Source organism: Silurus meridionalis, chromosome 1, assembly GCF_014805685.1.
Source record: "Silurus meridionalis isolate SWU-2019-XX chromosome 1, ASM1480568v1, whole genome shotgun sequence".
Classification (NCBI taxonomy): Eukaryota; Metazoa; Chordata; class Actinopteri; order Siluriformes; family Siluridae; genus Silurus; species Silurus meridionalis.
This window is the reverse complement of record NC_060884.1, coordinates 18,295,125-18,312,488: the sequence shown is the minus strand read 5'-3', so window position 1 is coordinate 18,312,488 and position 17,364 is coordinate 18,295,125. Positions and strand designations below refer to the sequence as shown.

The 17,364-nt window shown below is 37.6% G+C and overlaps 1 protein-coding gene across 1 annotated transcript; it reads left to right on the top strand.

The window, feature by feature from the left end:
- Positions 1–667: 667 nt before the first annotated feature.
- On the top strand, positions 668–14,541 carry txnrd3 (thioredoxin reductase 3). The gene is made up of 16 exons (XM_046850941.1): positions 668–1,066; positions 2,608–2,668; positions 6,401–6,510; positions 7,873–7,980; positions 8,112–8,184; positions 8,267–8,386; positions 8,882–9,024; positions 9,220–9,335; positions 10,409–10,634; positions 10,884–10,976; positions 11,057–11,133; positions 11,765–11,921; positions 12,323–12,430; positions 12,522–12,617; positions 12,838–12,972; positions 13,059–14,541. Exons 1-16 carry the CDS (start codon positions 962–964, stop codon positions 13,119–13,121), a joined length of 1,791 nt encoding a protein of 596 aa, XP_046706897.1. The 5' UTR covers positions 668–961; the 3' UTR covers positions 13,122–14,541.
- The last annotated feature ends 2,823 nt before the right edge of the window (positions 14,542–17,364 follow it).

Sequence of the window (17,364 nt, the reverse complement as noted above, 5' to 3'; positions counted from 1 at the left end):
TGGTACATTTCACTTTGTGTTTTCAATGTTTTCTATGTTTTATGGTGAATAAAACCAGCAAATTCTGTATTTTTTTCATTTATTTTAGCTTACACATTGTCACTTTTTTTTGGAATTGCCATTGTGTAACAACATATACACAAAGTTAAATGTGAAAGAAAATAAAAACTGAATGTACTTCATTAACAAACAAACAAACAAATAACAAAGTGTGATAGGTAGATAGATACATTTCAAGTATTTTCCTGCTGTGATTTACTTTCACAGTAAACTTTACGGTTCCTAAAAAGGTCTCAGTGTGTGTGGGTATATATATATATATATATATATATATATATATATATATATATATATATATATATATATATAAAGCTCTCTCATTGCCACTTTTGCGAAACCATTTTCTACCACAAGGAGGGGGCGTTGCGCCACAAAAATATTTAGTTGTCTTCAGGTATTGCCTGTTGGGCCTTTTTTTGAAAAAGAAAAAAAAACACAAATCTACTTTTATTTACATTTAATATAATTTAGCTTCTTTTCAATAATCTAAATAAAAAACTTCTGTATGAAATTCGAGACATGATTTTCTAATATATGTTTAGAAATTAAGCGAGTCATGGACGGATGCAAATATGATCAGGCAGAGTCACGGTGACGTCATCTCCCGCGCTTGATTCGGCAGTGAAGTTTTGGCAGCGCTCGCGCGTTCGCCAGGCTTCATATAAATACCGGCGAGTGTAGGGCGAGTCCGGCCAGAGAGAGATGACTGGTGAAGAGCTATGCTTGAGATCCCCTGGTCTGGTCCGATTTTTCCCTTAGTTGTCTTCTGTAAATTTGAACCTGTTCCAGCACATTGTCAGGACGCAGTAGAAGTCGGAAGAGTTCGGCAAGAACTTCGCTAGCCTCCGTCCCAGTTAGTCTCAATCCGCAGTAACGCTCACTGCTTTGTCCCGGTCTGAACATGCCGCCGGTAGAGCAGGGTCAGATTAAAGCTCGGATAAAGGAGCTCATCGACACCAAAGGTGTTGTTATTTTCAGCAAAAGCTACTGTCCCTACTGTAAAAAGGTAAGTGCACGTTAGCTCGGTGTCTGATCCTGGTCCTGATCAGCGCTCCTGCCGCTAGCTTGGCCAGGCTAACTGACTATTATTAGCTTGCAAGAAATGGCGCCGTGTAAATCAGAGGAAGCGATGTGTACAGAGGAAGACTCAAAGTTAAGTTCATCTACAAGACATGTTAGTTGACTAACCAGGTAACAGGACAGCGGACTTACTCGTGTCCTGCGTGTTCTTAATAAATTAATAAGTTAGTAAAGTGCTAAGAATAGTTTAGTTACTTAGGAGAATGTAGGGGCTCTGTGAAGTATTGATAGAAAGATAAAACTGTCATTGCACAGTTCATACAGATGAGAATCTTCCAGAAGTGCATATAATAGCATGGTGCATGCAGATTAAATGTGTGTTTATACGTACAATAGAGTATGAATGTGTGTATGAATGTATGCATACGGACAGACGTATGTCTGTCAGACAGACAGACACGACCCTCTCTCCCTGAAATAAACGTTCTCAGTAGGCCCTATATTAAACAGAGTTTAATGTAAGTTATGTGAATATGAAGTTCAGTCCTGGGCTGCACCTGGAGGCAACACTAACTGACTTGTCTGTACTTCTAAACCCTGTCTCGCCCTTTCAAGTGGTGGTGTAGAATTAAAGTGAATCCTACATGGCTGTGGCGTATGGCATTCTGTCTGTAATACAGTAAAAGGTGCTATAATGCTGTATGCAAAATCCGATCGCGTGCTTGTGGTTTTTATGTGGAGGTTTTATTTGTATAGCACTTTTAACAATGGACATTGTCCCAAAGCAGCCTTACAGAAGTAAATAGATTAATAGACCAATTCCTTTAAGATTATCCCTAATGAGCTGGCTACTGGAGACAATGGCAAGAAACTCCCTGAGATTGTATGCAGAAATAATCTTGAGTGGAAGCAGATATAAAAGGCGACTCATCCTCGTCTGGGTGACACTGAATGTCCATTCATTAGAGTTCGATCATTGGTGGTGTTATCAACTGTTCACAGTAACCTTGTGGACCTTTAGACTGTTCCTGTGGAAACATCCTCAGCAGCACCAAGTGGTCTCGAATCGAAGAAAACTCTATCCGGAGAGAGGGGATGAATCAGGCAGCCCGGAAACAAGAAAGTGACAGGATTCAGCCAAGTGTCTGTCTGTCTTTTGCCTGTCTGAACATGTTTGGTTTGGCTTCATTTGGAAAAAAATGATGTGCTAGTGAGACGACAGATCTGAAGGCACGATGTAAGGCCTATCAAAATAGAATCTAGCCATGTTAGAAATCTTAATTGTTTGAGATTGTCATATCTTTGCAAAGTGAATACTTTTATTTATTCTCTCTGAATTTGTGTCAGGGGAAAAAAAAAACGTTTGTTTTTATTTGCTTATTTTTACACGCTTCCACATTATCATGGTATATCCAGTTCTTATAGGCTACAACAGCAAATCCAACTTCTTTAGCACGTGTCTATTTACATGGCCTGTTTTAACCTTTGACTGATGGTGGTTAACTGTCTTCTTTTGGATTATTTCAGGTGAAGGAGCTCTTTGCTGAATTGAATGTGACATATGAAGTCCTAGAGCTGGATCTGATTGGTAAGTGAGATTTGACTTCCTTAGAATTGCATAGCACATGGAATTATTTTGCAATGGTTATTAGCACACACACTTTTGCAAACAAATTGCATGCGACCGACGCAAGATAATAAAAGCAAGTTGAAAGGACGACCTACGTATTACGCTGTCGCTGAGAAAAGGCGTTTAAAGTACTTTTATTAATACAAACCACACAAGTGTTTTAACAGGACAGGGCAGAGCTTAAAGCAGGGGTCACCAGCGTGGTGCCCGCGGGCCTTTTCCGAAAATAGCTGTTTCCTACTTTGTTAAATCATTGTTGAAAATTATTATGAGAAATCATTAACATGATCACATAGATGAATATTATTAATTATTAATAATAACATATAATAAAAGGTAAATTGAGCAAATTTGTTATTTCAGATCAAACTGAAAACTGTATATTAAACTGGTAGCCCTTCACATTAATTGGTACCCAAAAAGTAGCTCTCAGTTTCAAAAAGGTTGGTGACCCCTGGCTTAAAGACCATTCTCAGATGCTGTACATTCAACAGCTCCAAATTACATCAGAAAACTACAAAAAACTAAAATAGCATGCCTCCACCTTGCTGTACCTGTAACATGTGTCCGAATTTAGGCACCTGCTGAAACACACACACACACACACACACACACACACACACACACACACACACACACACACACACACACACACACACACACCCCCCAGCTAAAGCATGATCTCATTTATTAATTGGTGGGTGTGAAATTATTATTTTTTTCCTCAATCAGGTGGGTGTAGATATGTAGAAACGCTTACAAATTAGAGCATTAAAAAGTCCAGTGCAAAGACGACCTACTATACATGTTCCTTGCTTGCTTTATGACTATGGTTGTGCTGAGGTGCAGCTTATTCAATGAATCAATCATTAACAGATATGACATTGCATTTTGTTCTGTAGACAATTTCAATGGCCATTCTTTCATTTGAGGAAGTGACTTCTTTGGTTCTTGTACAAGTCTGGTTGTCTAATGTGCACATTTACAGCATAAGCGGGATGATGGTTTACACACAGTGGTATTGTGACAGTTTATTTATTCCTGTGATTAAAAATATAGAACATTTGTAACTAGGACCACGTTGTTTGGTGAGTCTCACACACACTGTTCCACTACTACAAGGATCACATTAAATGGTTAAGTGTGCAATAAGGTTTGATGAAACACGACAATTCATTTAGTAACACGTGGTTTTATACGCTAGCTTCACTGTTTTTACCCCGCACGTGTTTGTGGGTTTTTGGCTTTCTGCCGTTCGGTTTTTCACCATTGCAGTTAGAACACTAAAGAGGAGCTCGGGAGAACACACATGGTTTATTGAACTTGGGAGGTAAAACTCGTACATAAGCCACAGTGGATTAAAGGGTGCATCTCTCTCTCTCTCTCTCTCTCTCTCTCTCTCTCTCTCGCTCGCTCGCTCGCTCGCTCGCTCAGCTCCTTCACATACAGTGTTCCAAATCACTGTTCTCTCCAGATATTATTTCAAGTTGTAGTTAATCAATTATTACGTTACATTTAATCCCTACAATTTAATTTAAAATTCATTTAGCAGTGATTTATTATTATTATAGACCTACACTTACCCGGCCATGCAAGTGCACTCCCCAGTTACCATAGCAACGAACTGACTGCAATAAGTCCTTACTGCTTCTCTCGTGTAGACACACTCGGTCTTAACCAGATAATACACATCTGGATACGGTACTTCACATAAGAGTTTAAAGTTCTGAGTGAAAAGTTGTCGGCTCAATGTCTGATTTAAGGGCTCTTCTAATTCCACATAATCCTGTATTTTTAAACTTTTATAAATAATTTAACTGTTCTGTTTTAGCTAAACTCAAAACTACGTTAGTCATTTTGTTTTGAAAGCGCCGTGCCACTGGAAATGCTTTAGGACCAGACATAATCACAACGTGTTTTCTTATTTACTTCCTTGAAATGTTCTATAGTCCGCCAGATCATTTTGAATCTTGCTTCCATGAAGTTGTGGTTTTGTCCTAATCCTCGTGAATATTTACCTACTGCGTCTGTGAAATGTCTAGAAGGAATTACGTCTAGACGGTATTACATTTTATTTGATGACACCTTTCATGTACACTTATTGCCTAATATTACGAGTTTATCTGCCGAAATCTCATCGTCTTATATGTAGTATTCTGCAGCAGCACGTTATCTCAGCCTCAGCGTTTAAGTAGGAGAAACTGGTTTTGTATCGTTGTTGTCATGAATGTGTAATACTGTTGGAGAGCATGTATTTTAGTGTTCAGCATCTAGTTATTGGGGATACTGCATTTGTAAGAACAGAATACAGAGCATAATGTAGGAGATGGATTTTTCTTTTTTGTAATTTTTTGTCAAATAATTGTAGAGGACAAATATGATCATGAATCATCAATTTCTGTTATAAATTTTGCTTTTTGTTTTTTACTTACAATTTTGCAATCTCTGTTGGACTGGGTGACATGGAAGAACATCAGTGTTAAAGATTTGCTAAAGGTCCTTAGCCAGATTTAGGTCTTTAGAAGCATTTATTTGGGAGAGGGGTAGTTATAGGATTGTATTGCATTTGGCTCCATACAACTTGCTCTCAACCAGAGAGTATTGGCCATGTGATTTCGTGTGGGTTTCAATAAACGCTTTCTTTGCTTCAGTCTTCCACAAAGCCCAGCTTAGTACATTCTCTGGGGTCTAGTTGTCTTCTGAACAGTTTTCCATATGATATGTGGATATCTTCACCGTCTTCAGATTTACCTTTGGCCTCTTAGTTTCCTGGTCGTTTTTCCTATTCGTTTAGCTTTTTGATGTATGACCTTCTCTAGGCCCTGCTGTGCAATAAATAAGATTGCTAAATATTGTGGTCTTATTTCAGTGTATGAAGCCATCACAGGAAATGGGCTGGTGCTGTTTACTCATCCTAACATTGTTTAGCTTTGGTTTAATGTGATTTAGGCTGCACTCTCCTTCCATTTTGGTAATGGCTGTAATTATTGTGTCAAGTTTGTTTGGCTGCTTTTTCTAATTGATTTCTTGAAAAAAAAAATTTTTGTCCCCCCCTCCGCTGTAGTCTTGAGAGCAGGCTGGCAGCTTTTTTGTTGTTTTGTTATTTTATTTGGAAACTCTCGCCCTGCAACACAGGAATGTTTTTTCTTATGAAAAAGTTTGGTTGGAACTGTAAAAAATATGAAATGCAGATATTAAAAAATGTTTAGTGTAATTGGTGCTCAATATCTCGTAACTTCAAAACAGTTTTTGAAAACTGGAAGGATCTTTATTTCCAATGTCCGTGTTGCAATGATTTACCGTATATAGTAGAGTGTCAGAGCTGAGCACAGATACTACAGGCAACTTGCAAAACTTGCTGAGTCATTCCCCACTGCTCTGCCTGGTAGTGCTTCTTATCTGTTCCTGTTTCTCCTTGAGCCTTTAAACTCCCTAATCATTTATTGCACCTTCTACCCTTATGACTCGGTGTCTGTTTATATGTTCTAATTCTTCTCGCATCTGCTTATTTTTCCACCTAATTCTTCCTCTATTTTGCAAATAAAACCACTCATGGTCAGATACATCAAACAAACAAGGGACAATGGAACAGGAGGCCACTGGAACAGTAGAGTTGGCATGCTTTAGTAGAAGTGTTCCAAATGAAACACGAGCGGCTGTATCACACTGCATGTCTGGCATGTTTTTCAGAGAATGGTTCTAACTACCAGGATGTGCTGGTGGAGATGACTGGACAGAAAACTGTCCCCAATGTTTTTGTCAACAAGACACACATAGGAGGCTGCGATAAGACCATGCAGGTAAACACCTCATATATCACACCACTAATTCTGGAGTGCTGGTGTGGTTGTTTTTGCAGGTTCTTTACGATGTAATGCACAAGAGAGAGAAAAAATCTACATTTTCTGTAATATATATATATATATATATATATATATATATATATATATATATATATATATATATATATATATATATATATATATATATATGGATTACAATTTAATTTCATCTGCACCCAGAATTGTTGTTTAGTGTTTGGTTATACTGGTGGTGTACTGTTTAGTGTTTCGGTTATAGTTTTTGCTTGCAGAGGTCCAGAAAAGCAACTAACATGACAGAATGATGACATTTAGATTCAAATGAGCAAATAGTGATTCAATCATGCTATAATTATATACATACCTGCAGCAAATCTGTAGTGGTGCTTGTTATTGGCACTTTTTTTTAATTGTTACTTGTACCATTGAATGATTTTGTTGTTAACATTAACAACCTACATCTATGATTTACTTATTAAACCAGAGATGGAAAAGTCATTGTTTCAAAAAATCTTTTGGGGAAAAACTGAAATTTGTATTACATCAAAAAAGGGAGGCCCTGAACTGTGAAAATATTTTCAGCCATTATTTGATCCTGCTCCTGAATTTTTCAAGAACCAGGTTTAATCTGCTGAAATGCTTTGCTGGGTCCACATCCAGACTGCTTTTTGCCAATTGAAGACACCATAGTTAGATGATGCAGGGAAAGCTGATCTAATGATCAGCCTCTTTGGAAAGCTTCAAAAGTAGTGTCAAAGTTCCACACGACTTGCAAAATAAATAATTGACTTCTTCCCAGCAGAAAGCCAAACTTTCTTGCTCATAAATTGTAAATGTGCATCAATTAATTAAGTCGTGCGCCTGTGTTTGTCTCTGAAAAGCGAGTTCAGTAACAACCCTTTTTTTTTTTTTTTTTTTATTCTCAAAATCTAGGTTGTAGGTTGAGTAACCGAGTTTTCAAAGGGCTCCAGATAAAAAAAAAAGATTAGATTGTCGAATAGCCTCAGTACATTTAGCTGGACTTGGACAAGCAGTAGACAGTAGCAACCAATTATATCGTGCAGCCGGCACATTAATATCTGCAAATCTAAAAAGAAAATACCTTTTTTTTTTTTTTTTTTTTTGGCATTCCCTCTGTTGCTTTTATCTTGGTTTTAGGTCCAACAGCTTAATCAGCCAGCAGTGCAGATATGTGCCCTTTCAAAACGATGCTTTAAAGTAATGGGGAACAAAAGACCTTTTGTAATTGAAATGAATGATGCATGAGTACCCTTATTATGATTAGCTCTTATCGCTGTTTTTTGTTCCTATGATAATTATTTCACGGTATCATGGTAACAGGCATATAAAGATGGTCTCCTACATCAGCTGCTGGGAGTGGAGAGCACGACATACGACTATGACCTTATTGTGATAGGAGGTGGATCTGGAGGTCTGGCCTGCTCAAAGGTGACTGCTTACTCTGCATTGTGTTACACGTATACCCTACTAATATACTCTATTATTAGATTTTATATCAAAGTCCACATTTTTTATTTTTGCCTTAATAGCATGTATTATCTACTTCTCATGTTCTATAGGAAGCAGCTGCCTTGGGGAAGAAGGCCATGGTTCTAGATTATGTTGTCCCCACACCTTTGGGCACATCTTGGGGTAAGTACTGTTGGATGTTGATAGACAAAATGCGGAACATAGTTAAGTATCCAATCATAACGGTGCCAACAAACGTGTCTAGGTCTTGGTGGCACATGTGTAAACGTGGGCTGTATTCCTAAGAAGCTGATGCATCAAACTGCCCTATTGCGAAGTTCTCTGGAGGATGCTCGCAAATTTGGCTGGGAGTTTAGTGAAGCAGGTGAGTGCCGCAGTCAGTACTATTGTCCTGTGTGTATGGCTTTGGTATTTCTTTTTCCAGAGGGTGAGCAAGTATGTGTAGTTTTTTTTTTTTGTTTTGTTTGTTTTGTTTTGTTTTGTTTTTCTAGTTCAGAACTGGTCACTGAATTTGAATTATGTAAAGAAAAAAATGTGGGAAAGAAAATGAAAGAAAAGCTCGGACCATGGTATTAAAACATAGGTCAAATTTATTAAACTCATAAAACTGTTTACTAGTTTTAACAGAATACTAAAGTGCTGTTTGCAAGCCAAATATTGAACTGTAGTTTCCAGATTTCAGTTATGATGAAATGTTCTCTGTAATAGGAAATGTAATGTGATATGTGGTTTATGACGTAATCGGGTTTGTATTCTTTGGCCTCATACATAAGCATACAGTTTGTCTCAAGCACTATAAAACTACAAGTTTTATGAATTTATTTAGCACATAATCAATCTGGCTCTGTGTTTTACACAGTAAATCATAACTGGGAAACGATGAAGAGTGCCGTGAACAACTACATCGGCTCCTTGAACTGGGGCTACAGAGTGTCTTTACGTGATAAGAATGTCAACTATGTGAATGCTTATGGAGAGTTTGTGGAACCACACAAAATAAAGGTGCGCTGCTAGTTGGTTAAATTTAGTGAATGTGTGTATAATTTTATAAAATAGTCTGTCCTGCTTCTTCACTTATTAAACTGGCCAGTAGGCTTATATTGTATGTATTGCTAAGGTATTGATGCCTTGATAATGGATTTGTTCAGATTTCACTTACTAGAAAAAAAATAATCTTGTTCTGCTCTTTCCCTCTAGGCCACAAACAAGCGAGGCAAAGAGATGTTCTACACTGCAGCAAAGTTTATTCTGGCAACAGGAGAGCGTCCACGCTACCTTGGCATCCCTGGAGACAAAGAATACTGCATCACCAGGTGAGTGTGTTATTAAAGAGCAGAAATACACAGGATGAATCTCGCACATAGCGATAAGCTGTTGTCTCATGAGAGTCTAGCTAAACACAGAACATCTCAACATAGCGCTTAGTTAAACTGCACTGCCTTGGGGGAATGGATATAGGAGCTTTAGTCCCTGCAGGTGGGCAAAGAAAGAGTTTAGCTCATACACATACTGTACATTTCATTTATGCTCATATAGTATATAATCTTCACTCTGCATTCACATTAGTAATGAATTAGTAGTTTACTAACCACTGCCACTCCCTATAGCTGTTAAGTACATATATAGAATAGAAGGCTAGAAAGCAAGCTAGGCAGGCTATTTAGTACAAACCAGGACTGAAACCTATGTGGTAGGCATTAGACAAATCTGCACCATAAAACTTTGCACAGTAATTTCCTGACTGATTTTTAGTAATTGAATAGAATAGATACATAACCTTTGTCACACATTATATACATTACAGCACATATCCTAGCTTGTTCAGGAGCTGGGGTCAGAGTTCAGGGTCAGCCATAATACAGTTCCCCTTGGAGCACAGAGGGTGAAGGGCCTTGATGAAGGGCCCAAGAGTGGCAGCATGGCAATGCTTGGTCTTGAGCATTTATTTATTTATTTTATTATTTTATTATTTTTATCCCCCATTCTTATTATGTCCACTTTTCTGGGAAGGAATTTTAGTGAAATTGTGGGGATTTATCTCCCTTCAGGCACAAAAAATGTAAAAGTTGGACAGTAATGAGGATCTAGGATTCTTGGGTGCACTGTTTAGTGGAGTGGAGGTCAGAGCTCTATACAGTGTCTGTCGCTGTATTAAGATTACATCGAAATCTTCATGACATGCTGGTCAATTTATAAACTCTAATATTGGATAAGCTCCAGTTAAGCTGATCTCGTTAGTTGAAACAGGACGCTTGCTGAGAATCATTAATTATTTAATGATTTATAATTAATGAATAATAGACCTGCACGTTTATATGTAGTGTACATTCTGAAGGCACCTGTTTGCTTACTCAATTGCTTGCTTGTGCCCTATCCTCTCTTGCAGTGATGATCTGTTCTATTTGCCCTACTGTCCTGGTAAGACACTAGTGATTGGAGCATCATACGTGGCACTGGAATGTGGAGGATTTCTGGCAGGTCTGGGGCTTGATGTCACGATAATGGTGCGCTCCATTCTGCTAAGAGGCTTTGACCAGGACATGGCCAATCGTGCAGGGGACCATATGGAGACACACGGGGTCAAATTCCTCAGGCAGTATGTCCCTGTTAAGGTATGTTTGTGTGTGAAGGGAAAAAATGAGGGGGTGTAAAAATTTCATTGTTAAGGTCATGGTTATGTAATGAGCCAATGCAAATATTTTGTCATACTCATTATCAGCTGATTATGAATGAGAGTGCAGATTTATGCACGTTTTCTCTTTTAAATTGTGTGTGTGTGTGTGTGTGTGTGTGTGTGTGTGTGTGTGTGTGTGTGTGTGTGTGTGTGTGTGTGTGTGTGTGTGTGTGTGTGTGTGTGTTAGGTAGAGCAGCTTGAGGCTGGTACTCCAGGCAGATTGAAAGTGACTGCCAAGTCTACAGAGACTGATGAGATCATTGAAGGAGAGTACAACACTGTAAGTTTAAATCCTGCTGTTTGTTTGTTTATTTTTGCAGTTTATGAAAACGTGTAATTATTTATTTTTTTCTATTTTAGGTACTGATAGCTGTGGGTCGTGATGCTTGTACAGGAAATATAGGTCTAGACAAAGTTGGGGTGATGGTCAACCCAAAGTATGTCCCTCCCTCTGTTATCTGATTTTCTTTTTATAAATGCTCTGACTTGCAGTCTCTTCTTTCATTCAAGGACCTTTTTGTCTTTAGTTGGTTGAGTGAAGATATTGAAAGTGGGGCACTTGACTGTGGCAGCACAGTCAGTGTGATTCAGCAGTATTACAGGGGTTGGAGAGGTGTGTGTGTGTGTGTGTGTGTGTGTGTGTGTGTGTGTGTGTGTGTGTGTGTGTGTGTGTGTGTGTGTGTGTGTGTGTGTGTGTGTGTGTGTGTGTGTGTGTGTACAAGCGAGTAAAGCCTTTCGAACACTTTAACTGAACTTCTCACTTAATAGGGTTGTTTAAACTGGGCATGGTAAAACAGGAAATGCCTTTCCTGACGCCTTACTCATCCACACACATTGTTGCGCAAGTTAGGGGATTCACTTTGAAAGCAGGGGATGTTTGACTCGTACACATTCCGTAGCATTCAGATCCGAATTTGACTGTGCTGTAATGTATATGTGACAAATAAAGGGTATTCTATTCTATTTGCATTGTACAAATGTCCTTGTGGTTACTCAGTAATTCCAGCTTAGTTTTATGTTTTATGCTGTTTTTTACGTTTGGAACTAATGGATGGATTGTGTTTTCAGTACTGGGAAGATCCCAGTAAATGACGAAGAGCAGACCAACATTCCACACATTTATGCTATCGGGGACATTCTGGAGGGCAAGTGGGAGCTGACTCCTGTGGCTATTCAGGCTGGAAAACTGTTGGCTCGTAGACTGTTTGGAGGTTCCACTGTCAAGGTATTAACATACAATTGGTTCTTATTTACATTGACTCTTGTATTTGATGTTGTGCATGCCTTATTGCAAATTTATTATTCTGTTTTAAAATATAGTGTATAAATGTAGTTTTTGGAAGAATCTGTTTCTTTTTCTTTTTTAATTTTTTTTATTTAACCTTGCTATAGGTGATAAGCAAATACAGATATATTCAGATAATATACAGATGCTAAATAGTTCTATAATACAGATACATTATTTTAGTTAAGGTTATTATCCATCATAACTGATTATACTCATTTAAATAGACATTCAGCACATTGTGAAATTGTTTACATTATGATTATTTATGAAACTTTGTAAATATCAAATTCTCACAGGACGACTGATAAACTATTGCTAATGTGTGTATTTATTTGCAGTGTGACTATGTGAATGTTCCTACCACGGTGTTCACACCTCTGGAGTATGGCAGTTGTGGCCTATCTGAGGAAAAGGCTATAGAGCGTTATGGAGAGGAAAACCTAGAGGTCTGTGTGTGTTTTTCCTCTTGAGGTTTTAAGGAATCTGTTAATTATGTATTATAAATAAAAAGCTGAAAGTATGTTTTGTGCTGGGTAGATTTTTCACAGTCTGTTTTGGCCTTTGGAGTACACCATACCTAACCGGGACAACAACAGGTGCTATGCCAAGATCATCTGCAACAAGTTGGACGATGTGAGTAAGGCTTTTCCTTTTAACCTAGACATTTTTCTTTAGTGGAGTCATTTTCACTAGGAAGCAAGCAGGCCATTTTCATTTCCCCTAAAGTAAGATGCAGAAGTTCAAAAAGAGTCATGTTGACTATCTTTTCTCACCATCTCTGCGGTTTATCGATTTGAGATCGAGCAGTTGCTGATGTGCTGATTTTGTGTTTTGTACGTGTGCGTGTTTCTAGAACCGCGTCATTGGTTTTCACTACTTGGGCCCTAACGCTGGAGAGGTGACGCAGGGCTTTGGTGTAGCCATGAAGTGTGGGGTCACTAAGGAGCAGCTAGACAGCACCATTGGGATACACCCTACCTGTGCTGAGGTATGGGCCTGTGTCTGACTTTTTTTGTGTCCTAGTGATATGGCCTTTAAGATCAAATTGTTTTAATGACCATCTTTTTTTCCCAGATTTTCACCACCATGGCAGTAACCAAGAGGTCAGGGGGTGACATCAAACAAGCAGGTTGCTGAGGTTAAACCCTGCTTGTTTAATAGGCTGTCCTAAAACCATATGAACTGGTCCATCCTTTAAGCAGTTTCTCCGAATTTCAACTTTGCATTCAAATAAGCTTTTCCACTAGATTTTTAGCTTTTGAGCTCCACTCCTGCCTAAACCAACTGTCCAAAGAGGTGATCAACCACAAAGCAATAAAAGATGGAATTGGATATAATGCTCAAGTTAGTCTAAAATGATTTGTAGAGTTTAAATTTTATAAAAAAAACAAACTTGGGTTAGCTATGGTCTTGGGGATCTAGGTTTGTAAATGTTCTTTAAATGTAACTACTAGATAAAACTTGGAGCTCCTATGGTTTCTCAGTAGGAGTGAGTGGTTTTCAGTGGTTGCATTTTAAGAAGTTCTCAGACTGTGGTCCCTTAGGACTGAGCTGAACCTGCTGCAGAAGAGAGAAGCTGGAGAAGCTCATTTTGTAGGACAGCCTGTTAAACAGCGGGGTTACTCTGCTGCTTTAAATCCTCCAAGCCGAAGTCAGAATTGCACTGGGAAAGGAACGCATGCTGTTTTGCGCTCACACTTCAAAGTGCTTTGTGATGTTTTAGCCCTTAACCTAAATTCTGAGGTGGGCTAAGACTGATAATGTTCTGTGCCTAGACTTAAGAGGTAAACACACTTTCTTGTACAAACGCATACACTCTAGTCCAGCAACCTCAGCTCCAGGCTCACAAGTTAAGCTTGGGGTTATTGATTTCCCAAAAATATTGCAGTGCTGCACAATCATGACTGTTAGAACTGGGTCTCAGTACATGTGATGAATAAATGTAAAAGCCAGATAGAATAATTATAATGATTTTAATCTATCATGGCCTAAGACAATTACATCCATTATTGTTAAACATTTTTGTTAAACATTAAAGCATTTTGGGTACTCAGGCCAGATTTCTTTCATGGTAGTGGTTTGTGGGCTACATTGTTTGTCTTCTATTTTTCCATTCTTTTGTTTTTAACCAACATTCCCTCTATGTATTATTTAATGATAAGTTGGTTTGTTCTTTTTATTTTTATTTCAGTCAAAGTCATGGTCTTGATAAAGCTCAAAAGTGAACTGGCAAATAGTTTGGCAAATTATCTGGTTTTATTAAATATAATTAAATGGAAATACTTGTATAGATGTAATTCTCATCCCTGGTTTTGACTTGGAAGCACTTATACATCTTACTATTTAATAGTTAACATCATACCTTTTTTGTCTTTTAGTTTCTCACTGTTTCTGAATATATAGACATGCTGGTTGCTGTGGACTTTATTACATGTAAAATCCTGCTGATGTGTTGTTACTTAGCAACAATGCCTGATAAATGTACAAACTTGTGTTTCCATAGTATCATTGTTTTCAAAGTAATTAAAAGAACTTTAATAAAGCTATGTACACTGAACCTTTTTTATTTTGATTGCTTTGACCGTTTATAAGGCACAGTAACAAAGTTGAAGGCAAATAGGCTTAAGAAATTTAGGTTTCAACACAATGAGGAAGCTGGTGAATTGATAGAATTATGAAATGTTCCTGCTCCTGATGGTCTTAAGTTCCGAATGAGAGTTGAATTCCTACATTTTTGGAAATCAAGTGGATTGGAATTCTGTTGTTCCTTTAGATTTTTGTTTGTTTGAATTATTCCCCCCTTAAGCTGATCACAGTTCTCTCCAGTAGTGTTTGAATTTTTTTTTTTTTTATTTCCACCATAACTTTTCAGATCGAGTCATGCCATTTTGTGACGAGATGTATTATTTCCCAGTGTCCACAATTTCTTTCCTGGTTTTTTACTTTACATGGAACCCCAAAACACAAATAAGCAATTTATATGAATATGGGGATTTTATTTATTTTGAATAACCCATTTCAGCTTTTGTTAGTTTATTGATTGGACAGTTTAGTATAGTGACATCTTTATGTGACTGAGAAAAAAAAAAAACCCAAAACATATCACTGATTATATACCACATCTTATTTATTGCCTTGAACTATTAATGATCAATTTAATCAAGCTGAGTTTTCTACCTGCATATTTGTAAAACAAGGAATTATACATACCTCTAACTTCATACATTTGATTTAAATACTCCTGACCCGAGAAGATTTTTATTAGATTTTTTTTAACAGAACCATATTGGCCATAAAAACAGGCTTTTGTGACCATGAATGAATATCAGTATTCCTCCAATTATACTAACAGATCCAAAACCCAGGACAGTAACAAAGCAGCCCACACCTGTCCCTGTGAAGTAGCTTTTGTGTTCATTGATAAACATCAGAGAAGACCAGACAGACTAATAATATGCTGCCTCCTTTTAATCTACTCTTTTTCAATGGGTTAATTGTGGTGATACTTACAGGCTTGAAGATCAGACGTGGTTTGACTGGTGTGAAGCTTTTGTTGGTCTTTGTGTTGTTGGTTTTTTTTTTTTTTTTTTCCCCATCTGTGTGGTCATTAAATATTCCCACATAGACAGGAAATATGGAGGAACCTTGACTTTGCCAGGATGCATTACTGCTCTGTTTTATTCCTTCCATTCTTTGAAAGTGGGTGTTTTTATAAGATGGTAAATCTAATATCTATCAAGTAAAAAGTTGACCGTGGGACTACTAAAGTTGTGACATGTATTATATCACAAGGTCTTCTGAAGAAATAATATAATGTTGCATGGACAGTTAGTGGAAGATTATGCATGTTTTTTCAGTGTGTTCTATTTTATAATACTTCTAGAATACTTTATATTCCATAAATATATATATATTTTTTTAACAAAGAAAATTTAATCTTAAAAATATCTTTAAAATAAGATCTGTTTGTGTGGGGTTTTTTTTTATCTGCAGGATGCAGTTTTAATAGTTTCCAACATGCTTGCCATCACGGGTGTCCTCTCACACATTTATAATGAACATGATTTAAATACGTTCTTTTTTCAGTAAGATTCTTAGTCTGTACAATTAATTATACACTAAGTATGAAAAATGTTCAAATGTATTTTAAATCAATAAATGGCTTAATTTCCTGTATCAGAGTATTTTGAGACACCTGTAGTATTTAATTTTTAGTCTCTCTTCCACATCCACATTGTTCACATTCCAGTACACTTGCGACTGTCCAACAATGCTAATGACATACGAATGTGCCAGTGAAGCATATGGAAACAGACGAGCTGCACATGAAATTTAGGCATATTTTTATTCTGTGTAAAAGCCTGATTACTGTCACATAAAGTAGTGTGAAAAAGTCAGATTTCTTATTTTTTTTTGCATGTGTCACGTTTGTTTCAGATCATTAAACTACTTTAAATATTAAAAAAAAAAAAAACCACAAGTGAACACAACATGCAGTTTTTAAAAGATGTTTTTCATTATTGAGGGAAAACTAAATCCAAAACTACATGGCCCTGTGTGAAAAAGTGTTTGTTAAAACTGTGGTTTATCACACCCGAGTTTAATTTCTTTTGCCACACCCAGGCCTGATTACTGCCACACCAGTTCACAATCAAGAAATCTCTTAAATAGGACCTGCCTTGAAAAGTAAAGTAGACCAAAAGATCCTCAAAAGCTAGACGGCAGACCGAGATCCAAAGAAATTCATAAACAAACGAGAAAGATCTCAATCATTTTCTATCAGTCTGGAAAAGGTTATAACGCCTTGGGACTCCACAAACCACAGTGAGTGCCATTATTCACAAATGGCAAAAACATGGAACAGTGGACCCCAAGAGCACAGCGACGACTCATCCAAGAGGTCACAAAAGACCACACAACAACGAACTGCAGGCCTCACTTTTTAGTTAAAGTCAGTGTTCATGACTCCACCTTAGGAAAGAGACTGGGCAAAAATGGTCTGCATGGCAGAGTTCCAAGATAAAAACCGCTGCTGAGCAAAAAGAACATAAAGGCTCGTCTCAGTTTTGCCAGAAAACATCTTGACGATACCTAAAACTTTTTGGAAAATACTCTGTTAACTGACGAGACAAAAGTTGAACTTTTTGGAAGGTGCGTGTCTCATTACGTCTGGCGTAAAAGTAACAGCGCATTTCAAAAAATGGTGGTGGTAATGTGATGGTCTGGGGCTGTTTTGCTGCTTCAGGACCTGAAAGACTTGATGTGATAAATTTAACAATGAATTCTGCTGTTTACCAAAAAATCCTGAAGGAGAATGTCTGGCCATCTGTTTGTGACCTCAAGCTGAAGCGAACTTGGGTTCTGCAGCAGGACAATGATC